At 41.9% G+C, this 25,109-nt stretch overlaps 1 protein-coding gene across 1 annotated transcript; it reads left to right on the plus strand.

Moving 5' to 3' along the window:
* The first annotated feature begins 492 nt into the window (after window positions 1-492).
* VPS26C (VPS26 endosomal protein sorting factor C) lies at window positions 493-25,109 on the plus strand. Its single transcript, XM_009905723.2, has 8 exons — window positions 493-608; window positions 9,188-9,331; window positions 10,550-10,699; window positions 14,832-14,912; window positions 17,641-17,715; window positions 22,684-22,834; window positions 23,165-23,317; window positions 24,984-25,109. Exons 1-8 carry the CDS (start codon window positions 552-554, stop codon window positions 25,064-25,066), a joined length of 894 nt encoding a protein of 297 aa, XP_009904025.1. The 5' UTR covers window positions 493-551; the 3' UTR covers window positions 25,067-25,109.

A 25,109-nucleotide genomic window follows, 5' to 3' on the forward strand; every position in this document is an offset into this window, starting at 1 on the left:
GCACCAAACCCAGCAACAGGTCGCGCAAGCAAGCGGCGACACTCCGCCAAGCCCAAAGGACAGCGAGCCCGCGCCACTCCAAAGCAACAGCTGCGCAGGCGCCAAACCCCGAGCACGACCGTTACGGCGGAGCCCCACTGCGCATGCTCCAACCTCTCGCGGGCACCGCCTACACGTCCCGTCAGGCCAGGCGGCGCCCGCTCGCCCACAACGGGTTCTGGTGGGGTCTGTCCTGTCGTGTCAGACGCTTCTCAGCACCACTCGCCTCCGCGGCGGTGGAAAGGCGCCCACGTATATGCCCGGCGGGGAGCCGCTCCCTATCTCCCTTCTCTGTTGCTATCACTACCAGAAGCGGGTGGAGCTCAACAGGGAAAGGGAGTCACCAACTGAAAAATGACACCACTGGAGACCCGGATGTTTACGGGGCAGACGCCCCGCGCCTCTCCCATCTGCCCCCGCTGGCGGAAGCGGGTGGCTAGGGAAGGACTTCCCCCGAATCTCTCCCCGTGAGTCGGGTCACGTGACCGCGCGCGGACGCTGCTGCCGCCGCGATGGGCACGGCGCTGGACATCAAGATCAAGCGGGCCAACAAAGTCTACCACTGCGGGGTGAGTGCGGTCGCCGGCGGCCCCGCCCTCCCGCCCAACGGTCCTAGCCGACCCCGCGACCGTTAGCCTACTGGCACCCGGCCTCAGCCCCTCGGAGAGCCCGGCGCCGTTTCTGCGGGTCCCCGTCTTGGCTTGAGGTCGTCACCGCGGCGCCGATCTGCCCGCCCGGTGCTCGGCTGCCCATCTGGTGCTGCGTCCTGGCTCCTAGCTTTCTGCTGTGTCTGGCAGCCAGGGAACATCCCGGCTGCTCTGACATCGCGGCGCACTTCCTTGAAAATAGCAACGTTTTCCTCTGTCTCTGCCTTTGTAATTCTCTTTCTCTGCTTCGTGTCGTTCTTTGCTGTGGTGATGGGGCTGTGGCAGGGCTTGCGGGCTACTGCTGACAGCGTCTGGGAAAGCTTTTTTTTTTCCCCGTGCTCAGAGCTTTCTCTCTCCACTACTTTTGTTCTCCCCGTGGCTCCCCTCTTTAGGTCCACGCCAAGGGTACCACGGGCTTCCACTGCCTTCATGTAGCAAAGCGGTGCTCAGCTCCGGCCCGGGACGCCTTTAGGATTAAGGCCTGCATTTTGTCCTTCTCCTTCCCCTAGCTAACGGGGCGATGCCACAGGAGTACGGCCAATCAATCTTTGGGGAGGGCGGCAGGGTTGCAGAGGGAAAGGAAGGAGCGAGGCCCCCTGAGACTGGACAATTTGGAGTTCACCTGTAGAATGTGTCATGACTTAAGTTGTTTTTACTTGTGTATTCCAGCAGGACTGATGCTTTGATACAGTATGCAGGTGCGACCAGTTTTGTTCTGTTTCTGCATTCTGCAAGAAATCTGAAATGTCTTAATAGTGGTATTTGTACCATCTAGGAAATAATTTCTCAACTACTTGGGCAAGAGCAGACTTACCCCTCCCTCCCCCTCCGCAATGGGCAGGAGTGAGAACTTTTTCACTCATGTAGTTGATCATGTTCATTCTTCATCTTTTGCAGCCATTTGAAAAAATGCTATGGTTTTTGTGTGGGGTGTTTTTTGTTTGTTTGTTTGGGTTTGTTTTGGTTTGGTTTTGTTTGTTTGTTTTTTAGTTCTGGATGATTTTAAGCACAGAGAGAGGGGGGAAAGTAAAATCACCTGGCTCATGTTTTTGAGATTTATTTTTATCACTGTTTTTCTAGAAAGATTGTATTGTTTACAAAAATGCTATACACACACACACACCACTTTCCCTTGTGTTACTAATTGGCTGTTACCATGTATAAAACATGTTTCATTCTACTGAACTTTTTTAATGCTGGAGAACTGCTTTAAGTGGATTTGAATGGAAGGGTATTCAGTATCTGTTCTGCAATTCTCAAATCATCTAGATAATAACTTTAATAAATGATCATTTTGTGAACAACACATCCTTTTAGGTGAGGTGTCATAGTGGTGAAGACAGCTGTTTTCATCTCAATTTCACTTTGTTTTCATAATGCATATTATTAGAAGGATCTTCATTATTTTGGTATCATAATCACACAGAGTTATGAGGCTGGAATAGACCTCTGAGATCATCAAGTGCAGCCTATAACCTAATACCACCACACTGACTAGACCATGTCACTAAGTGCCACATCACATCCAATCTTTCCTTAAACACCTCCAGGGATGGTGACTCCACCACCTCTCTGGGCAGTCCATTCTAGTGTCTAATTACCCTTTCCATGAGGAAGTGTTTCCTAACATCTGACCTAAACTTTCCCTGGTGCAGCTTCAGGCCAGGCCCTCTTGTCTTGTCACAAGTTGCCTGGGAGAAGAGCCCAACCCCCATCTTACAACAACTTCCCTTCAGGTAGTTGTAGAGTGTGATGAAGTCTCTCCCGAGTCTCCTGTTCTCCAGGCTAAACGATCCCAGCTCCCTCAGCCTCTCCTCATAAGACTTTCCTTCCAGTCCCTTCACCAGTCTCATCGCTTTCCTCTGGACCCATTTCAGCACCTCAATATCTTTCTTGAATGTTGTGCCTCTTTTCTTTTTCTACACTTGGCTTACTTTATATCATTCTAAAGTGGGTAATTTTTTTTCTTGTAACACAGGAAAGGGATATTTCTATTGTCTTGTAAGCTGAAATTAAATATTTATAATTAGTCAATTTGTCCCCCTTTTTTTTTTTTCTACTCCCACTTTTACTCCATGTGAAAACTTTTGTAGTTTTAGTTCATTAACTAGGCCTGAGATTCGGAGGTCTAAGTAATGTGAGAACAGAAGGATGAAGGAGTTGTACACCAGAAGTACACGGATTTATTTATTTTCCCCCTTTTTGCAAGGTCCGAGCAATCCATATGTTTCATTACAGGTTTTCCCTATCAGGCCAAGAGCTTTAAAATTTCTTTCTGGTGCTCAAATACAGCAGAACCTTCAAATACTGTCCCCTGTTTTGAGCCATGTCAGACTCCTCATCCTGGTATGGTGACCTTGGCTGTGCTAAACTAGTCTAACTTAAGGTAAATAGCTCCTTTTCAAACTGGCAACCTGTCACAAGTGAGGTCCCACAAGGATCGATACTGGGACAAACACTGCTTAATACCTTTGTAAGTGATCTGGTTGATGGGATCAAGTGTACCCTGATGATTCCAAACTCAAATGGGAGGCGGAGACTTTGGAAGGGAGAAACAGCCTGTAGGAAGACCTGTATAGGATGGAAGAGTGGTCTAACAAGAGCCCTATGAAGTTCAACAAGTACAAGAATAAGGTCTTGCACCTGGAAAAACGTAATCCAGGAATGCAGCACAGCCTGAGATCTGCCCAGCTAGAGACCAGCTTTGTGTAAATGAATGTGGGGTTCCTGGTGGATAGCAAGCTCAGTATGAGTGAACAGTGTGCTGCTATGGCAAAGAAAGCCAACAGGATGCTAGGCAGCGTCAGTGGAGATAAAGAAGTCATTATTCCACTCTACTTAGTGCTTGTCAGGCCACACTTGGAATACTGTGTTTAGTTTTGGTCTCTACTGTACCAAAAAGATGTGGACAGGCTGGAGAGGGTCTGGAGAAGGGCCACAACGATGATCAAAGGACTTGCCATATAAGAAAAGGCTGAAAGAACTGGGTTTGTTCAGACTTGAGAAAAGAAGGCTTAGGGGAGACCTTTTCACCATGTTCCAGTACATAAAGGGTGGCTACAAAGATGACAGGAACTCCCTTTTTACAGGGAGTCCCATGGAAAGGTGAGGGTTAATGGGTACAACTTACTCCTGGGGAAATTTCCATTGGACACAAGAGGAGAAATTGTCACAACGAGAACAATTGGGTGTTAAAGTAATCTCTCCAGGGATGTGGTAGATCTTCCAGCATTGGACACTTTTCACATTCAACTGGACAGGGTGCTGGGTCATTTTATCTAGACCATGCTTTTGCCAAGAAAGGGTGGACCGGGTGATCCTTGAGGTCCCTTCCAACCTGATACTCTATGATTCTGTGGTTATTTTTTTTCCCATTGTTCCAAAGCAATCTCCTACACCATGTAAGAGTCACTTCACTTCCTAAAACTTTCTTTAGTTCTAGGTAAATTGCACAGGCAGCTATTTTGTTCTTATCAGTTGTTCTTTCCTTCTGTGTTGACTGTTCTTTTTTTTACTGGGAGAAAGTAGACACAACATTTGTGAAATAGTCATGCCTTATGCAAGCCTGAGATTGTGTTCCTGCTTGCAGAAAAGAAATTGGTTAAAAGATAAAAAGTAAGCAGTTTCTGTATTTGTTAATTATTGTCATCAGAAACTGGAGGAGCTAAGCAAACCGAGACTTGCATTTTGTCCAGACTGCAGTTTGAGAAAAACTGGCTTAAACAGATTACTTTGAAACGTGAGTAAGAAACTAGTTTGCAGTTTCTTGGACCAAGCAACTACTAGGATTGTTTAACAAAACCAACAACAACAAAAAAGAGGATTTAACAAAAAGTCAATCAAATGGATCCTCATACCATGTCCTGTGAAGCAAAATAAGGCCTATTGAAGCAAAGCTATGTTTAAGTTCCTAGAAGCAGAAGATCTTTGTTCCGGAGATTTCTCTTTTAATTGGATGGGGAATTCTTGAGCCATTGAGGCTCATTTAATAAACTCTGGAATGCTAGAAGAATGAGGGGTCAAGCATACCTAATGATACGTTTTGTTTAGAAAACCTGAGCCAAGATGACAGGAGTAACTCTGGCAGTTGTAGTCTTGAGATCGATAATTAAAACAATTCTAGGCTGCAAGGCATGAAAGATGCATTGTACAAAGAAAAGGTGCCATAGTTAACGGCAGCCAAGACTTTTGATGTCAAGTGAATCCAAACTAAACTTGAGTAGGAATTTGCCCACAAGGAGGCCTTTTCCTTTTTCTGAAAAAGCAAACTAATTAGGAAATCTGATCGTTGAGGATTTAGATCATCAAGTGATTAATTAGTTTGGTGGGGTAGCCTTGTTCTGTTGAACGTGGTCCGTTTCTAAATAATTAGAAGGCTGTGTCGTTAAGATTTGCAGGTGGCTTGCATAGAGGGAGAGGTGGGGAAGGAAATGATCAGGATTTATTTAATGTGACTTACATGAACTTTATGTGAATTTTAAAAGCACCAAGTGCCTACCCATTGTTCTAAAAGTGAAGGGATATGACATGGAAAGTGGAATCTAAAAGGAACCTAAGGCGTCTTGTTGGTAAGCAGCTGATCAAGAAGACCCTGATCAAGAAGACCCATTGTTGTAAAAGTGAAGGGATGTGACATGGAAAGTGGAATCTAAAAGGAACCTAAAGCATCTTGCTGGTAACCAGCTGATCAAGAAGACCCTGGTGGGGGACCTTATAGCTGCCTTTCAATACCTGAAGGGATCCTACAGAAAGGCTGGAGAAGGACTTTTCATAAGGGTGTCTGGCAATAGGACAAGAGGGAATGGTTTGAAGCTGAGGGAGGGTAGCTTTAGACTGGCTATTAGGAAGAAGTTCTTCTGGAATAGGCTGCTCAGGGAGGTTGTGGATGCCTCCTCCTTGGGGGTGTTTAAAGCCGGGCTGGATGAGGCCTTGAACAGCCAAGTCTAGTTGTGAGGTGGCCCTGCCCATGGTGGAGAGGTTGGAGTAGATTATCTATAAGGTCCCTTCCAACCTAAGCCATTATAAGATCATGGACTTCCATTCTACTAAAATAAACTTAATCCATAGATGTATAGTGGATATTACATGGAACTGAAGTTGCAAGCCATTTTAAGTTTTTCAAAGCTACCTTGCATTTGGGGGGGGGGGAAGCTGTGGGTTTTTCTCTGAAATGGTGTTGTTAAGATATTGCATACAATCTATACAATCTGAATGTACATAATACCTTGCTTAACCTATTTTTTATCCTCCTTAATGTAGCAAACAGATCTCACAATGTAAACAGTCAGGTTGTAATTACTATCTATTTTAACAGTAAAAAAAGACTTATCTCAACAATTGATGGGACAGTATAGCACGTACTTTGATCCTTTACATAAAGTTTATAGATACCAAATACCTGTCTAGTTCAGTCAGAATGCTAAATGTGACTTAGGACTCTCAAGATGAGATTCTGTGATGTGTGCTATGCATTATTTCATGTTACTGATTGAAGATCGATCCAAATTGTCCTCAGCCAGACTTGGGTAACACTGCTGCACCACTAGAGAAATGAGGGATTGTGCTGCTGGTTCAGTTTAAGCTTATATTCATCTTAGTTGTGACCTTAAAAGTAACTGGAGCTTTGAAAGTGTCTTCCTGTCAATTTCATGTGCATGTCTGAATGGTAAGGAACTGACAACAGAAAGCTGAAAAGCTTGTTTGTGATCATTAACCTGGGACAGTCTTTGCACATGAATTTGCAGTTCGGCATAAGTACTTGGCTTCTGTGTCTGCTTCACATAATGTACTCACTGGCCTTCCTTCAGGTGGATGCTGTGTTTAGATAAATAATTCTGTGTAGTTTAAAGAATAATAATAAATAATTATAATATATAATAAATAATAATAATAATTAATAATTATGTAGTAGTTTAGTTCCATCTTAAAGTTTTGTCATCGCATGATGAAGCCATGAGGAGTTCCTAGTAAGTAAGGGACAGAGAAAAAAGTGAGAGACAGCAACTGATTATAAGTTACTGTATTGTGTAACACGCAGATTTATTCCAGTAGTGACATTCTCTACCCCTTTAGTGTCATGGTGTTAAAGGTAAATGAAGTTCTTTTGATATGGACTGAAGAGGGTACTAGTTTGGTATTACTTGATGTCATGTAACTTGCACAAATGATAGGGTAGAATAGAATAGAGTAGAGTAGAGTAGAATAGAATAGAATAGACCAGACTAGGTTGGAAGAGACCTTCAAGATCATCGCATCCAACCTATCATCCAACACCACCTAATCAACTAAACCATGCAACCAAGCACCCTATCAAGTCTCCTCCTAAACACCTCCAATGATGGTGACTCCACCACCTCCCTGGGCAGCCCATTCCAATGGGCAATCACTCTCTCTGTGTAGAATTTCTTCCTAACATCCAGCCTGAACCTCCCCTGGCGTAGCTTGAGAATGTGTCCTCTTGTTTTGGTGCTGGTTGCCTGGGAGAAGAGACCAGCCCCCCACCTGTCTACAACCTTCCTTCAGGTAGTTGTAGAGAGCAATAAGGTCTCCCCTGAGCCTCCTCTTGTCCAGGTTAAACAACCCCAGCTCCCTCAGCCTCTGTTCCTCCTGCTACAAACATGATGCATGTTTGTAGGTGTTTTGCAAAAGTAAAGTTTTATTATCAATTGCGTGCTAACTCCTAAAGTATTTGAACATTTTGGTAAGTTTATGTTCTTTGATTTGTATTCTTAGGAGGACAAGTATACTGACAGATTTCTATTTAGAAGGAACCATGGGTTTATTAAAGGGGAAAAAAAAGGACAAAGTAGCTCTTCTCTAGAAAACACATGGCTGACTTCTTCACATACATCAAAAAGATATACAATCTGATTGCATATAAACCATTTCAATATTATAGCATCTTTTTCATCATACATCCCTCTCCCTCACACTAGTCACCTTTAAAGATTTTTGGTGTTGATTTTGAGGTGCTTTTTTAATTTCTCAGGAGACATTGAATGTTACAAAAAAAAAAAAAATCATACTTGACTTCAAGTCATTCTTCTCTTTTCTGCCCTAAATATGTACACCCTTATTGTGTCCAAGTATGTAGGCAATAGTTCTGCAATAGGTTGTCACTGTATGGTGGGAGACTGCTCTCATTTATTAAAGCAGTTCACATGTTCAGAATTATCCTTGCTTCTTATAGTTCAGCTGTACTCGTTTTTCAAAGCAATAACCTAATTGCTTGTACTAATTAAAGCCTGTTAGCAAAGCAGTACAGTATTTAGGTCAGCTTTTCTTCACTGTCCTTTTGTGCTTGTGCCTCCTGTTCCTGGCATTTCCCAGTTGCTGCAGGTCCTCTTTTCAGACTTCTAGTGTTGTCAGCCTTCATTGTGATGCTTGATGCTCCACTGCTGTCCTGTTCTGATCTCAACCTCCTGACCCATTTTCTATATTGTCATCTTGTACCATGAGTAAAGACAAAAGGCTGGCAAAATTCAAATAGCATCTGTCAGAGATGTACATGGTTAGAACTGGTTTTAACTGGTTGAGTGTAGAGTGGGCAGTCTGAATTATCCTTGGTTGGAGGGATCTGTAATTTGGTGTCTAGTTTGCAAGCCTGATGAAGGTGCAGAGTGTATTACCGTCAAAGCAGAAGAGAATGTGAGCCCCAGGAAACTTTCTTCAGGTGCTCAAATCACTTGCTGCTATTTCCAGTTGTGTGTGAATGTTTGACCTGGAGCTCTGGATTGGAGTGAAGTCTCTGTTGTAGGAGAGGGGAAACATAAGCTATGGGTATGTAAAATTATGTGTTCCTCTCCTGCAGTTAATCTCTTTTTCAGTGTTAGAACTTCTAAGTTGATACTTCCAAGATGCACCGTTCTTTTGTAAACACAATTTTGTAGACAAAACATTCTTAAGGGGATAAGTGACCGTCTTTTGAGTCATACTACTTGTGCCTTTGATCCTCTTTCCCATGTACCATGCAGTTTGCTTGTGTAGTAGAACAACTCTGTATCTACTTATTTATTTATTTAAAGTCTATTCTGCTCCACACTTGAGGTGAGTCTTATCCTGGGTTTGCCCTCAGGTCTACTATTATGCCTTCCTTTCAATCTCCCATGGCTGACCATCCTAATCTCCACATAAAAATTCATCCTGGGATTTCATTCTAAGCTGTGAAATGGAGCATGTCAATTATCAACTGACTCAGTAATTGTTTAGGAGGGTACATTTTGTCTTCTTGGAGAGTAAGGTCTTGAATCTTCTGAAAGAAATTGAAACTTTGGTTAGTACTTCTACAAGGAAGAAAGAAAATACTTTTAAAAGAAAACAAACTGGAAGTACAGAGCTCTCTTCCTCACATTGCTTTTAGTATCAATATTTGTCTTTTCTGACAAGGATTGACTGTTCTCTGGCAGCAGTTTTCTCAAGTATGAAAACAAGTTAGCACACTAAGTAACAGCTATAGGAGAAATCTATTTGAACAAATGTTTTTGTGTTTTTTCTCCTGTTAGGAGGTTCTTTCTGGAGTCGTCGTCATAACAAGTAAGGACACAGTCCAGCACCAAGGTATCTCATTAACAATGGAAGGATCAGTAAATTTGCAGCTTAGTGCCAAAAGTGTGGGTGTGTTTGAAGCTTTCTATAACTCTGTCAAGGTAAGACCTGTGCAGGTTAATATTTCTAGCACAAAACCTTTCTTTCCTTTCTCAAACAATACCCTTCCTTAATGGTTCTCAGATTGCACTTGATGCTATGCAAATGACAGAAAGAAGAGAAATGCTCAACATTGTCTAGTGTTAGGTGATGATGTTTTGGGGGAGAAACTTGCAGCAATTGGAGAGGCTGAAATCCAATAACATAAATAGCATGGTTACTGGATGATGCGTCCAAGGACCACGATTGAAAGAAAAATTTTAAGTTGTGTGATTTCTCTCTTTATAAAATTGTTGCTTTTAATTGAACTTTTGTGCCAGATCAGTCACTATCACAATAGTTTCAGCAGAGGCTGTTAGGGTTTTGTGTTACTGGACATGATACAGGACCTGCATATATTCTTCTGTGGAGCATGAGGCTGTGTACAGACTTCTTGACCGAGGAGCTCCTGGAAGACCTTTGTACTGGTCTCCAGGTTTGGAAGCATGGGATTTGGATCTAGCAGGACAAATTATCTCAGGCTGCACATGAGTACTGATTGAAACAAGGCCAGCTCTTTCTGGAGGCGGTATAGCTACCTTTGCAATATGGTTCACTAAAGTTAGGTGAAATTCAGTGAAGGGCTTTTTAAGGTCTTTTTACATTTTTTCTTTAATTGTGTGAATAACTGACCCATAAATGAGTGAAAACCAGAAGCAACAGATTTTATTATTGCTGTGCTGCTAGAGGGAAAATAGTAACACTCCATACAGAAAAGAAGCATAATCTTCATGTAGACTTCCCTGTAAAATTGTAGTTAACCATTGTGTCAGTAAGAGACTAGCCCTAACTCTTGATGTTTAGGGTGGGAAAGGGCTGGGAAGAAGGTTGAAGGGAATGATTCCTTACTCAGCTGGCACACACAGCTGTGGATTCTTGCTGCTACTATTAAGGGTCATAATTTGAAATATATAACTCCACTTACCACAGTGCTTGAGACTCTACTGTTTATCCCTCTAAATATATAGATGTCTATTAACATGATACATCCATAAAATAGATCACAAAAATGAGGAAAGCATTCTTTATATTTCTTTTAAGACTGGAGAGCTGTGTGTTGTGAAAAAATAGTGGAGTTTCTGGAAATTCAGGAATTATATTAGAGTGGATGTTGCTAGTTCTTGAAATGATGGGATTGTCATTTTGCTTCAACCTGAACCTCTTAATATTTATCTTTACAGCCTATTCAGATTATTAACAACACTGTTGAAATGGTAAAACCAGGGAAACTTCCCAGTGGCAGGACAGAAATCCCATTTGAATTTCCATTGCATATGAAGGGGAACAAAGTCCTGTATGAGACATATCATGGTGTCTTTGTTAATATTCAGGTAAGGCAGTTGTATCTGTAAAGAAAATCTGAACTTACATCATCTGCAGAATGTATTCTAAAATATGTCTTATTCCATGGAAGCAGAGGACAAAGTTTTGTGGTAGTTTTCTCTTCATAGTGCAGTATGTTTTCTTTTCTCAGTTTGAAGAATGAGCAGAAAGTTAAGAGCACTTTTAAAGTAGCGTTTAAGTTTCTCTTTATTAACATAGCATTGTTCAGGTGCATTTTCTGGATATAATTTAAGAATAAAAAGTGTGATACATGTCAACCTTTTAAATACTAGTTTCCTGAGGTCTCAGAATCACATCAATATAATGTTGCTTTAAAAAAAAATTGCAGTATCTCCTTCTTCTCCTTCTCCTTCTCCTTCTCCTTCTCCTTCTCCTTCTCCTTCTCCTTCTCCTTCTCCTTCTCCTTCTCCTTCTCCTTCTCCTTCTCCTTCTCCTTCTCCTTCTCCTTCTCCTTCTCCTTCTCCTTCTCCTTCTCCTTCTCCTTCTCCTTCTCCTTCTCCTTCTCCTTCTCCTTCTCCTTCTCCTTCTCCTTCTCCTTCTCCTTCTCCTTCTCCTTCTCCTTCTCCTTCTCCTTCTCCTTCTCCTTCTCCTTCTCCTTCTCCTTCTCCTTCTCCTTCTCCTTCTCCTTCTCCTTCTCCTTCTCCTTCTCCTTCTCCTTCTCCTTCTCCTTCTCCTTCTCCTTCTCCTTCTCCTTCTCCTTCTCCTTCTCCTTCTCCTTCTCCTTCTCCTTCTCCTTCTCCTTCTCCTTCTCCTTCTCCTTCTCCTTCTCCTTCTCCTTCTCCTTCTCCTTCTCCTTCTCCTTCTCCTTCTCCTTCTCCTTCTCCTTCTCCTTCTCCTTCTCCTTCTCCTTCTCCTTCTCCTTCTCCTTCTCCTTCTCCTTCTCCTTCTCCTTCTCCTTCTCCTTCTCCTTCTCCTTCTCCATCAGATTTAAGCCTTTAATTGAAAATAGTTGATGGTAATGAAACCCATCAGATAAAGCATGGGATTTGCAAGAGAGAATGAAAAGCATACCAGAAAGAGGGGCTTTGTGTTGAAAAAGGATAAAATGTATTTGGCCCGTGTGTTAAATCTTGCAGAGTTCTCTTACAGGATGATGTTTTGATTTAGTTCTGATTTTATTGTCAAAGAAGTCAAATTTTATCATGTTGCAGTCAGTTACTGTAGTAGTACATACACTGATACAAGATACAAGCCTTCAAAAAAGGCTTGGATGTGGCACTTGGAGCCATGGTTTAGTTGTGAGGAGGTGTTAGGTAGTAGGTTGGACTTGATGATCTCTGAGGTCTTTTCCAACCTGGTTAATTCTATGATTCTATTCTATGATTAAGTGTGCGTACCGTTAATCTGGTACCAATGAGACTTGGTTAGCATAATAGACATCCAATTACTGCTCATAAAACTTAAAGATTAAAAATTAAGTGTACAGAATACCAGATCCATTTTAAGGTACAGGGATAAAACTTACAGGAACAAAGGTACCTAGTGCTCAGAGTCTGTTTTCCTGCATTCTTTTGTGAGAAGCATCCTCGTAACTAGAGGAAATCTTCCTATCACTTACTGTTTCAGGCCTTCTGTATGGAGTAAACTTTAAAGAAGGATGGCATGGACAGAACAGTAACAAGATTTCTTGCCTGAAATACCTTGTCAGAACTACTGTAACATAGCCAATACTTCCTTATGTGGTATCCAACTATAAACATTCTCTCAATGAAAAGAGACTGCATCACAGTCCTTTTGTTCCACACAAACATGGCTGTGTAATTTCATAATGAAGACTCAAAGCAAAGTGTTGAGAGCTTCTAGCATATTCAAAACCATGAATTGTTTGGTTTCCAGATGAATAATAACACTTCCTGCTCAAATCTGTGTGTATTACATGCTTACAATAGAATCTTGTGGAAATATGACTTTGAAACTTTTACCTTTTTTGGTTAAAAGTTTTCTTAACATAGATGGGTTTGGTTTGAGAGGATTCAGGGGGTTTATTTTGTATATTGTAGGTTTTTTAGCTTGTTTGTTTCTATTTGTTTTGTTTGGGGTGTTTTTTGAGGGAAAGTCTTCAGCCATCTCTTGAATATAAATATTGTATTAGGCAATGCTTGATTTACTGAGGAGTGTTTTTTGGCTTGGCGGTATTTTGGTGGTTTATTTTTTTCCTTCAAAGGAAAAGCTGAAGGAGCCACTAAGTGCAAAAATTTTCAGACCAATACTGATGAAGGCTCACTGGGTTGTAAAACTTCTTGTTTTTAACCCCTACTTCCAGCTCACTGATGAGATTATGTGGCTGGATGACAGAGTATAAGACAACTTGCCATTTAGCTGAACCAGAAGTCTTACATTACAGTCTGTGAGTTCAAAACCCTAACAAGCCAACCAAAAATACAGAACCTCCTCCATCTACTAGCCTAGGCTTTCTTCCTAATGTAACATCTGTTATTTGTGGTAGGTATGTCAAAAAATAATGCAAAAGCAGTTGAGTTGCTTTCCGTAATCCAGATGCCTTTCCTATGGTCAGTATTTGTTGTTTTAAGGTATATTTCAATGGTGAATATTTGGGTTGTTCTGCCATTCTTTCTCTCATCTATGTAGCTTCTTTTTACAGACAGGGGGTGGAATGTAACTAAAAGGTTGATCATTAGATTTCAGTGAACTTTTGAGAGACCTGCTCTCCTGAAGAGGAAAAATGTAGTCCTGAGGTGCTGTTTAAGAAACACTTCTTAGGTCCCTGTCCAAGTCTTCTGTAGTTTAAAAGAAAGGCTCTATTTCTGCATCTAGGTATTAGTATGTTAGCTGGGGGTTCAGAATCGTGATTCAAGTCTCTGTTCTCATGCAGAGACCTTCTAATTAGACACTGATGGGGAGGCAATGTGGGCCAGATTGCAAGGTCTGTGTGGTCATGCTGCATCTGTGTTCCCTAGTCTGAGGGCAGTGCAGTAGTAGAAAGTTTACTCAACAGTGATCAGCATCAGTGGAAATCATAGTCTGTGATGGGGAAAGGCTCCCTGGCCTTGTTTTTGTGTTCATGTTCAAGTTTTGTGCAGAGAGGCGTCATGAACTAGAAGTTACGGAGTCCCTCCCCTGAGTGCACCTGTTTTTACTAATTCCTCACTGGTGAATAAAGGTATTAAAAACAAAACAACAAAAAACCTGACCCAAACAAATTCCCTATCTTGTAAGGACATTGAAAGGCCATTATAGATGCAAAAGAGTTCGATTACTGTATCAGACTTCTTCCAGTCTCTCATTTATGGCTCCCTTTTTAGATGAGAAAGGAGGGGAGGAAGTTGGGAGCAAGTTTTTTACCAGTGAACAGCAAAATTAACCTTGTTGCCTGACTTCATTGCATGCTGCTTTTAAGTTCAGCTGTGTGGTTTGAGACAGTTCACCATTAAATGTGGCTACAACTGTTACCACTATTAAACTCTTGCACCATATTTAAAATTTGAGGCCTGTGGATACATCTTTCTTTTTGGTAATCACCTATCCAAAAGATAGAAGCAATCTTAACTGAATGTACTTTGGATGCTAAAGCCATACAATGATAGGACAAGGGGGTGCAAGCTGAAGCATGTAAACATAAGGAAAAAATTCTTTAGTGTGAAGGTGACAGAACACTGGAACAGGCTGCCCAGAGAGTTTGTGGAGTGTCCTTCTATGGAGACATTCAAAACTCTCCTGGATGCATTCCTGCATGATCTACTCTAGGTAATCCTGGGGCTGACAGAGGAATTGGACTAGATGATCTTTTGAGGTCCCTTCCAGCCCCTAACATTCTGTGATTGTGTGATATGAGAATACTGCTCACTGTCAGTAAATTAGTTCCTCAGTCTCACAGGCTGTTGAATGACACAAGATACAGAAGCTTTTGCAAATGACTGCAGGACTGTAAACACGAAGGAAAGCCAGCGTTCATTTGGGAGCATCTAAAATCGTATGCCTGTTACCTGTTTTCCCTATCACTGGTATATACCTGGCCTGCTAATCCGGGTTAAACAGTGCCTTAAATGTGAAGAATAGTAACATATAGTAACATCTGCAATGCAAAGATGAAAAGTTAAGAGAGAGGGGGAATCTTAACTACGGCTCTCTTCTTTTTCTCTGCCATCCTATTCTTGCCAGTATACCCTGCGGTGTGATATGCGACGTTCTTTGCTGGCAAAGGACCTAACTAAGACTTGTGAATTCATTGTCCACTCACTGGTAAGTGTGGCTTGTATTAACTGTACACAGTGTGCTTTGGGTGTTTTGTTTTCCACCCACCCACTTTAAAGTTTAGCAGCAAAGTTACAAAATCGAGTAAAATCATTTCATTTACAGTAGCAACACATGAGATATGGGTAAAGGAAGCTAACCTCAAAACAAACATTTGGAAGAGCTGGGATGTCAGTTGCTTCTGATTAGAACAACACATAATCTCTTTTCATTTAAAGAAAAATAGCACAAAGAGGGGTTGGATTATAAGACCTTTTTTGTACTGCACTGAGTTTATTCTCTTATTCATCCTTTTGGTTCTGAAACAATGGTGTGGTTAGATAAATATTAATAGTGTTCTTCTAAACACTGCTCCAAATTAGCTAAGCATTTCTTAGTCAAAAAGTTCCAGGCACCCACAGTGCCTGTCCTAGAAATGCAAGTTCCTTGGTGAAGAGAAAATATTTGATTTCTGTTCTTCAGATGACTAATTACGATTTAAAGCCCTAACTCAAAAGTATCAAAACTTAGACTGCATCAAGTTGCTAGTAAGAAGCTTGTCATCTTAATCACCTTTACTGGCAAATAAGCCTGTGGCTGGCAGTATGCTAAAATAATTAGGCTAACAAATGCCCTCAACCTGCACTTGGCAACATGGAGATGCACTTCCTTCTGTGGAGATTCAGTGGGATGAGACTTGACTGTTACACAAAAAATACTTTCTTGCTGCTTGCTATTTCAAGTTCCTGTATCAGGTTGGGATTTTAGTTTATATTGACCTGTACTTCTAATGTCAGTACATCTAATGTCAGTACAGACTGTGCAGGCCTAATTGTCTCTTTTTCCACCCACGACTTCTTGGAACATACTGTTTGCATCATCCCTTTGAACTCATAACAGGACAATAAACTATTAGACCCTTTTTTGTCTTACTTATGAATCATGGTGGAAATGTGTTATTTTAGTTCTATAGTACCTTTTTATGAGATTGAGCTAGGTGCTGTAAAGCAGTTTTCTGTTGCTAAAACTTCATTATTTTCTAAAATAGATTATGCCATATTTTACTGGTCCATTGTTACAAGTAAGCCACACTTGTCAAAATAGGGAATGAATTGTGTATTAGACAATTTCCTTGTTTTCTTTCTTGTTCCCACTACAGCACTGCTTAGATCATGAGTCAGTAAATCACTAATCTCTGAGGCAGGGTAAATAAATCACATTTTACTGAATGTATAATTTTCACTGTCAGTGCTCAATGTACCATTTCCCCTAACCTTATTCTTTGCCAGAATTTGTCATTTATGGGAAAATACAGTCCATCTTTTGCTAACATCTTCCATCTTGCATCTGGGCAGCAGAAGCTATTTTGAATTCTTAAGTAGTGACAGTAGATCCTAACTAAGAGTTCAAGTTAAGCCCGCTGGTGGTGATGTGCACTGCCAAGTCCCAGTTACATGCAGTTGTGTCTCCCATAATCCTGCACTGGCCACTTACTCTAAGTATGTATGGAAAAGACTGTGCTGCTCACTGAGGGGTTGATGAACAGTAAGCAAAGCTTGCTTTCCTGATGCAGAATACAGGCTGCCATCTCAGCAGAGCTTTGGGGCCCGTTCAGCCTCTTATGGAAGCACTTCTTGCTTTTGTGATAAAAGATGTTAATAGATACTGAAGAACTGTAGAAGTGTGCCCCCAAAATTGCTTTTCCAGTGTGAAAACCTAATCTGGACTAACTTCTATTTTTCTGTTAAAGAAGCTGGACTGCTTAATAGCATTAAATCAATGCTATGCTAGATTCCATCAGCTGAGGATCTCCTAGTAATACGAGGATGGCTTAGGAGACCTGAGCTGTTACTGAAAGGGCAGGAGAAAGACATCAAAGTTCTCAGAGACAACAAGAGGGAGAGTTTATAAAACATACTGGAAGAAGTGGAGCAAATCAGTTTATAATCTCCCCCTGTCCCCTGCCCAAGTTTACTAAGTATTAAGAATGAAGGGAAATACTGCAAGCCACATAGAACATGTAATTATTTGTGAATACAGAAACGTGGAGTTCAGCTTTTTTCTACAGTATACCATATTCTTCAGATAGGTAATGTATTTCTTCTTTTGCAGGTGGTTTATAGTAGTCAGCCACATCTTTTGGTTTTGCTTTCCTTTTTATTTTTTTCCATGTAGAATAGAGTAGAGTAGAGTAGAATAGAACAGAGTAGAATAGAATAGAACAGAGTAGAATAGAATAGAATAGAATAGAATAGAATAGAATAGGCCAGGTTGGAAGAGACCTTCAAGATAATCATGTCCAACCTATCATCCAGCACCACCTAATCAACTAAACCATGCAGCCAAGCACTCTATCAAGTCTTCTCCTGAACACCTCCAGTGATGGTGACTCCACCACCCACTCTGTAGGCAGAGCTTATGCCAAAAACTTTACAGAAGGAGAGCTTTTGGTTGTTTATCACCGTGGCAAGCACAAAGTAACCTGAAATTGCTACAGCTCTGTTTCTGCAGTTTAGGTTTGTGATGCATTGTGACTTGTATTTAGACAATATTGTAATGTTATTTAATAACAAAGGCAGGAAGTCTCAGGTTTTCAGTTACACAGGTGCACACTTTTAGTATGAAGGCAATCCTGGAAACTAGCACGTCTAACAGTTGCTTGACTTTGTTGCCTTACTTAGTATTCTCTCTCTGTGTTTTGTAAATCGTAGTTTACAGTTTCACTCTTTATTTGTAGTCACAGAAAAGGAAACTGACAGCACGCCCAGTAGACTTCACAATTACTCCTGAAACTTTGCAAAATGTTAAAGAGGTAAGGATTTTCTTACAATCTTATTTTAAATGTAGTGCTTGTGTGATTCTGATTTATTTTAAACATAATGCCTGTGATGGGAGGAATGATTAAATGCTACCCTGCAGATCATCAACTCTTTTCTTTTTCCCCCTTTTGTACTTTTTATTTTTGCAAGCAATAAAGTGATTCTCCCTGATCCCTTGTGATAATGGTGACTTAATGTAAGGTGGAACTTTGTTCAGTAATGGTTAAGCATTTTTATTGTTTCTGTCACTGGAAGATGCAAAAGGAAAACATTCCATATCATGTGTGGCCAAGATCCTTTAAAAAGGTATATTTTGATCCTTGGTTGTGCCTTTTTTTATAGCCCTGCACGGCTGTGGGAAGTCTGTATAAACAGCAGTGGCTATCTTGGTTATTTAGCTTTCTGAACAGTGGTTTCTGTTTGTACACTGAAACCTGTGTTCTGTTTTTCCATATTTTCTCCCTGTGCTTTCTGTGTTAATAAGACTGCTTTTCTGCTTTGGGTCTCCTTTCTGCAGCCCCAGTTTGTCTTTCATTGCTTTTAGTTCCAGACCTCAATTTAGACCTACTCTTCCACCTGTTTCTCAAAGCAGACTCATAATCAGCTGCTTGGTGGTTTCATGCTGTTGTTGACTTCATTTTACAGATTCAAGAATCATTGTGGTTGGGAGGGACCTCTGGAGATGGGTCTGTAGAGCTGCTGTGCTGAGAGCCTAGTCATCTAGAGCACGTTGCTCAGGGCCATGTGTTGTCAAGTTTTCCGTATCTCAAAGGATGGAGACTGGCAACCACTCAGCAGTGTTACAGTGTTTGACCAGCCTCACAGGACTAAAAAGTACATTTTTCTTTTGTTTTGTTCCCATGTCTCCTTTTCTTTTCACTAGATACTACTGAGAGGAGTCTGACTCCATCTTCTTTACTCATTCCCATCAGAAACTCACACATTGATAGTATTCCCTGGAGCCTTCTGTTTTGCAGAATGTACAATCCCAGCCCTCAGTCTCTTCTTGAATGTCATGTGCTCTTAACCATCCTCATGCTGTGAGTGCTTCTGGACAAGCTCACTGCAAGCCAGCAGTGTGCTCTTGTGGACAGAAAGCCAGTGAAATCCTGCATTAAGGAGAGTGTGACCAGCAGGTTGAGGGGAAGTTCTTCACACCCTCTGCTCTCCCCTACTGAGGCCACATGTGCCCTTCCCATCTCTAGGTTTTCTTAGGGTTTCCCAAAACCATCCCTGCACACTCAGATAGTGTTTTAATGCTCCTCCTAAGTCACCTGACCCTACTTCCATCTTTGTATACTTCATGATTTTTATCAGTAGCATCTTCTTCATCAGTGCAGCTCTCTTCCTACCTTTGACTGTCTGCATATCGGAATAGACTGTTCTTGAGCACGGAGGAGGTGATTCTAGAAAACCACCAGCTGTCATGGCCAAAGCCAAGCTCCAGCTGAGTTAGAGGCCTGCACTCTGAAAGCATGTTTTTTTGCAAATACAAGGACATAACAACTGTTCTTGGTGGTAAAATTACCTTTGAGACTACTGCTAAATACTGAGACCTTAGCCGTCTGGTCTTCTTACAAACTCTGTTTCCACATTAACAGCTTCGTTTCTTCATCTTCTGTATCTTGACACTTTGTTCAGAGGCTTAGCAGAAACTCAGTGGTGTACATTATGAGAAGGTCCTGTCTGTTAAAAGCTCTTCCTTAAGTTTGGTGGCAGATCCTGTGCCTTCCTCTATTTCAAGTGCATAACTACAAAAGTAGGCGCTAAAACTTCTGATGCCTCCAATCCAGCAGATCTTGGTGTTTAATTGTGGAGCTATCTAAGGAATGGTATTGAATGTGTGTGGTAGCACAAGCAGTGGCCTCTTTTTTAACTTCTTGACTCAGAAAATGTATGGGTCTGAAGTGACTACCTCCTGGACAGGTAGAAAAAGTGTCTGTTTTGGTGCATTTAAAATATTAACATTGCAATACTCTGTCTGGAGATTGTGACTGCATGTGGTAGTTTTAGGCTATGCCCTTAAAATTTTTCACAGATCTTGAACAGAAAGTAGTAAAATGTAAATAAATCACTGTTGGTCATAAAAAGGAAAATAATGATAGTTCTAAACAATCCCATTGGAAAGATAATGGACTTAAGCCAGTCATGTAAACAATTTCTTCTCGCTTCTTTGGGCTGGGAGATACTAATTGGCTTCACTGACCTTGGCTGCATCACTTTTGTAGTGACTGGTATTACCTTCTCTAAGTGTGGCCAGCAGGTCAAGGGAGGTGATTCTCCCCCTCTACTCAGCTCTGGTGAGACCCCACCTGGAGTACTGCCTCTACTTCTGGAGCCCCTATTACAAGAGGGATCTGGATGTGCTGGAAGGTGTCCAGAGAAGGGCCACGAGGATGAGCAGAGGGCTGGAGCACCTCTCCTATGAGGACAGACTGAAGGAGTTGGGGCTGTTCAGTCTGGAGAAGAAAAGGCTCCGAGGTGACCTAATTGTGACCTTCCAGTATCTGAAGGGGGTCTACAAGAAGGCTGGGGAGGGACTTCTCAGGATCTCAGGTAGTGATAGGACTAGGGGGAATGGAATGAAGCTGGAGGTGGGGAGATTCAGGCTGGATGTGAGGAGGAAGTTCTTCCCCATGAGAGTGGTGAAGCCCTGGAATGGGTTGTCCAGGGAGGTGGTTGAGGCCCCGTCCCTGGAGGTGTTTAAGCCCAGGCTGGATGAGGTTCTGGCCAGCCTGATCTAGTGTGGGGTGTCCCTGCCCTTGGCAGGGGGGTTGGAACTAGATGATCCTTGTGGTCCCTTCCAACCCTGACTGATTCTATGATTCTCTGTTCTGTCTCTTGTCCCTTTTGTACAGGGGAATAAGGGGGTGGTAGGAAGGGAGAAGCTATTAGCTTCCCCTGGTCTTCAACCAGGGGGGTCCTCGTGCTGTTCATTCATTGTAAATACCTGTAAATATTGTAAATCCTGTAAAATTTGTACATATTCATTGCATGCCATTGTAGATTGGAGTTTTGCTTGTAAATACAGCCTTCATTTGCTTCCAACTGAGCTGGAGTGGCACATTTCATGTTTGGGGCGAGGGGGGGAATTTTCAACCCACCACACTAAATTATAGTTTCTGGTAGACTACTAGAAAACTGATCAAGAGTTTTAGAGTGGCCAAGTAAAGCACAAAGAGGTTAGATGAAAAACCGGGATAGATTTGCTTTCATGTTCTTGATCCTCATTTTGGAGGGATTATGAAATAGAGTGTAAATGATAGGTCCTATGAGAGAAGACCTAGCTAGTATTAGAATATGAAGAGTAGTGAAAAAAGTAGTAAGGCTCTAGGGGAAATATATCTTTAAAAAAGCCAAGTCTTGCAGACTAGGACTGAGCAAAATGGCCTTGAGTTCTCCTTCTGCAAGTTCCTTTTGTCTCTGTCTCTCAGGTTGCTGACCTCTATACTTCAGGGGATGGATAGCTATGTGATGTCCTTGTGAAGCAAGCAGGGAGTTCTGTGTTTACTAATAGTGGTGATGAGAAGAACCTACAAGGGATCATACAATGAGAAAGCATTTCACTAACCTACTAGTAGAACTCAATATTTCATGGAGTGATTTTGTCTGGAATGTAAGTTCCCTCATGTAAGTTAGGAGAAAATACCCAAGTGAGATCATATTTACAAACCACATGAAAATTCCTCTCTTTATTTCTCTGAGATTTGTTTTGAATGGAGCAGCTAAATTCTGCAGAGGTGTTTGGTATCTGAGTGAAGCAGTCTAAAGAATAGCTGAGGGGAACTTTTTCTGCCATTGCTACTGGCAGCCAGGACTAAGAAGCAAAACAAACAGATGGGGAGAAAAAGGAATTGCAACAAGAGTTGGTTTGGAAGAAGGGCGAATCAGTTACACGGGGAAGGAAATCCGACGCCACAAGCAAGTGTGAACAGATGGTTGGAAGGTAGGGGCTTACATCAAAGATGTCAGTAATGAAAAAAAGAGAGAGAAGAAGGAGGCTTGCAAAAGAAGGGAAAGGTTAGAGAAGCATGCTCAGAGAGTCTTAAGAAAGCTGGATGGTAAAGATATGAGCTGAAGATGTGGGTAGAAAACTTGACTGTTTCAGTATGCCTCCTGCCAGAACTTGAAATGTAACTGGAGCTTCTGTCATACGAGTTTCTCTCCTGGCAGACAGTATCTGCAATGCCTGCTGGCCTGCAAAAGGAGAGGCCAAGGGGAGCAAAACCCCTGCTTTGATCTTCTATGGAAACTGATCTATAGAATGTCATCCTTGATCAACTTTTTTATACTGCTTCCTCCATAAAAAGCAGGAAACATGCTTGCTGATAAGAAACTTTTACAAATGGTGTGATTCTCTATTTAGATGAATCTCTCTATTAGCTGTCTTTAATGGGTGTCTGAGCACGTAAGCAGGATGTTACATCTTTTACTAAACAAAGAGTTCTAGATGCCTGTCTTCCATCCCAAGACTGTCCAGTTTCAAAAGGTGGGAAAATCACTGAAATGCTAGACTACTGTAATCTGTAACAAAATGGGACCAGAATGCAGTTCTCTAGAGCACTGCCAGCAGATGCAACTTGACCATCCTGTTAGTTCCTGCCAGCCCACCTCTTTCACCACGCAATTCCCAGCTTCTGGATTAATTGTAATAGCCCTGTTTTGCCAGCTCCCCTCAGGAAAAATGTTCCTGTGGATAGAAGGAGCAAGGGGGATGCATGTCATGGGGGAGGGTAGTAAGAGATATCTTAATGCATCTGCTTAAGGATGCGTACTTTAAAAGTTACATTACGTTACTTGAGGCGGTTCTGAAGTGGGTTCTTAACTTTGCAACTTTGGGGCATTTCCTACATGTGCTGCTAACTGTCTTTCTGTCAAGTTGTTTGGGTTTTTCCCTTAGTCTGCTCTGGCAGTTGTCTTTCTTTATTCTCCCCACTCTCCATGTTTTCTTTTTCTTTCAGAGAGCTTCACTTCCAAAATTTCTCATCAGAGGTCATCTCAGTTCTACAAACTGTATCATCACCCAGCCACTGACAGGGGAGCTGGTAGTGGAGAATGCAGAGGCAGCAGTCAAGAGTATTGAGCTGCAGTTAGTGCGAGTGGAGACCTGTGGTAAGTCCCTCTAAAGGGCACGTGTGCAGACTGCAGTAAGTGCCACTTGCACTCTTCCTGCTTGCATATGACAGACTCTCAAAATCAGCAATACAGGCCAAAAATTGTTTTCAACTTTGGGTGTAACAGTCCAAACATGAATTTAAATAACCTCTGTGATCCTTAACTCAGAGTGCTTATGTGGAAACCTGCAGGTCAGAAGGCAGAATCTTTTGCCCACAGATACCTCCCTCCAACCTCAGTGTGCCTTTATTTTAAATTTTGGCTACTGCCTTACCTTCTCTCTTTCCTTTTCCCTCCTTCTCCCTCTGAATTCCCTGCTTTCACCAGGGTGTGCAGAGGGTTATGCCAGAGATGCCACAGAGATACAGAACATTCAGATTGCTGATGGGGATGTCTGCAGGGGCCTACCAATTCCTATATACATGGTGTTTCCCAGGTTGTTCACCTGCCCCAACCTGGAAACAACAAACTTCAAAGTCGGTAAGTGGATAGGACTGTCTGCTTTGTTGATGTCTTCAGCTGTACATGATTTTGCTTTTCTTGATCTACACCAGCTGCTTCTTCTTGGGTTTTGTTGCCAAAATCCCAAATTTTCCTTGAACCCCTGAGATTCAGGATTTCCCTCGCTTCTTCAAATAACTAGTGCAGAAATTCTCTTTGCTAGCCTGTCTTCCTTTGCTCCGTTCTGCTGGAATCTCTTGGTGGTTCTTTTGAATTTGTTTTAATGTATCTTACTGAAGCTGCAAGTCCTTGCCTTTAGGATCCTTCCCAGCTCAAGTCCCTCCTACACTTCTGCTGTGCATCTTGGACAGATGTGGACAACTAGCTTTGCCTACCTGTTTATCTTTTCCTCCAAGAACATTTTTATATCTGAGATGTGGTGGTTTTCCCCAAAATAATGTTCTTCTCTACTTTCTACCATTTCCAGCTATTGAATAGTAATTTGCAGTGACAAATGGCTACTGTTAGTGGAGAATCTACTTTTATTTATAAAGAACAGTCTTAATACAGTTATTTTCACTTTATTTTGATCTCTGGTTCCCTTAATTTATTAACTCTACCTGACTTTTCCTTCTTTATAGAATGCTGGAATGGTTTGGGTTGAGAGGGACCTTAAAGATCATCTAGTTCCAACCCCTCCACCATGGGCTGGGACACCCTTCACTAGTGCAGGTTGCTCAAGACCTCATCCAGCCTGGTCTTGAATATCTCCAGGGAGGAGGCATCCACAGCCTCCCTGGGCAACCTGTTCCTGTGTCTCACTACCCTTATTGTAAAGAATTTCCTTCTAATACCCAGTCTAAATGGACCCTCCTCCAGCCTAATGTCATCCCCTCCTGTGCTGTCACAACAAACCCTTGTTAAAAGTTCCTCCCCAGCTTTGTTGTATGCCTGAAAGTACCCTCCTGTTGTAGGCCTTCCAGTACCTTCAGTAACTGCAAGGCTGCTATAAGGTCCTCCTGGGCTTTCTCGTCTCCAGGCTCAACAGTCTCAGCCTGTCCCCATAGGGGAGGTGCTCCAGCTCTCTGGTTGTCTTTGTGGCCCTCCTTAGGAGCTATTCCAACAGTTTGATGTCATTTTCATTTTGGATTGGTTATAGATCTGATACTGCTTTTGAACAACACAGAGTAGTATCTAAAGAGATTTTCTTCTGAAATGATTTCATGGCTTGCAGGTGCAATGTATTTTGGTGTTTAATTTCATAAGGCCATACATAATGCAAGATTCCAAGACTCTGTTACAAGCTGACAGCAGGGGAGGAATCTGTTTCCTAACTGTTGCCCTTACATGCTTTTAACCAATGCATAGTGGTTTGAGGCACCTTTTCCCCAACATGTTAATCTAAACTGTGCCTGTTGTCCAGAAGACTGCATGTTGTAGTGTTTCCATGATGTGGCTGTGAATCCAGAGAGATCACAGAGGTTACAATGGGGCAAGATTCTCTAGAAACAGTTAAAGGTTGGGGATGCCTGTGGTAAAGTTCTGTCTGGAGTACCTGTCACAGGAAAATCCAGTGTATTTGAAGAGCTTGAAAGAGCCCTGTGAAGTGCTGCGTCTGAGAGCAGGAACTGCCTGCCTTCCACTCTACTGCTACCATTCAGACTCATATGGAAACCTTTATTTTCTTTGTCTCCCCTTCTTCCAGAGTTTGAAGTTAACATTGTTGTCCTTCTGCATGATGATCATCTCATCACAGAGAACTTCCCACTGAAGCTCTGCAGGATGTAAATAGCCAGAGGAGAATCACTTCAGGACTTCCTGAAAAAGGACA

This window comes from Dryobates pubescens, chromosome 12, assembly GCF_014839835.1.
Source record: "Dryobates pubescens isolate bDryPub1 chromosome 12, bDryPub1.pri, whole genome shotgun sequence".
In the NCBI taxonomy this organism is placed as follows: Eukaryota; Metazoa; Chordata; class Aves; order Piciformes; family Picidae; genus Dryobates; species Dryobates pubescens.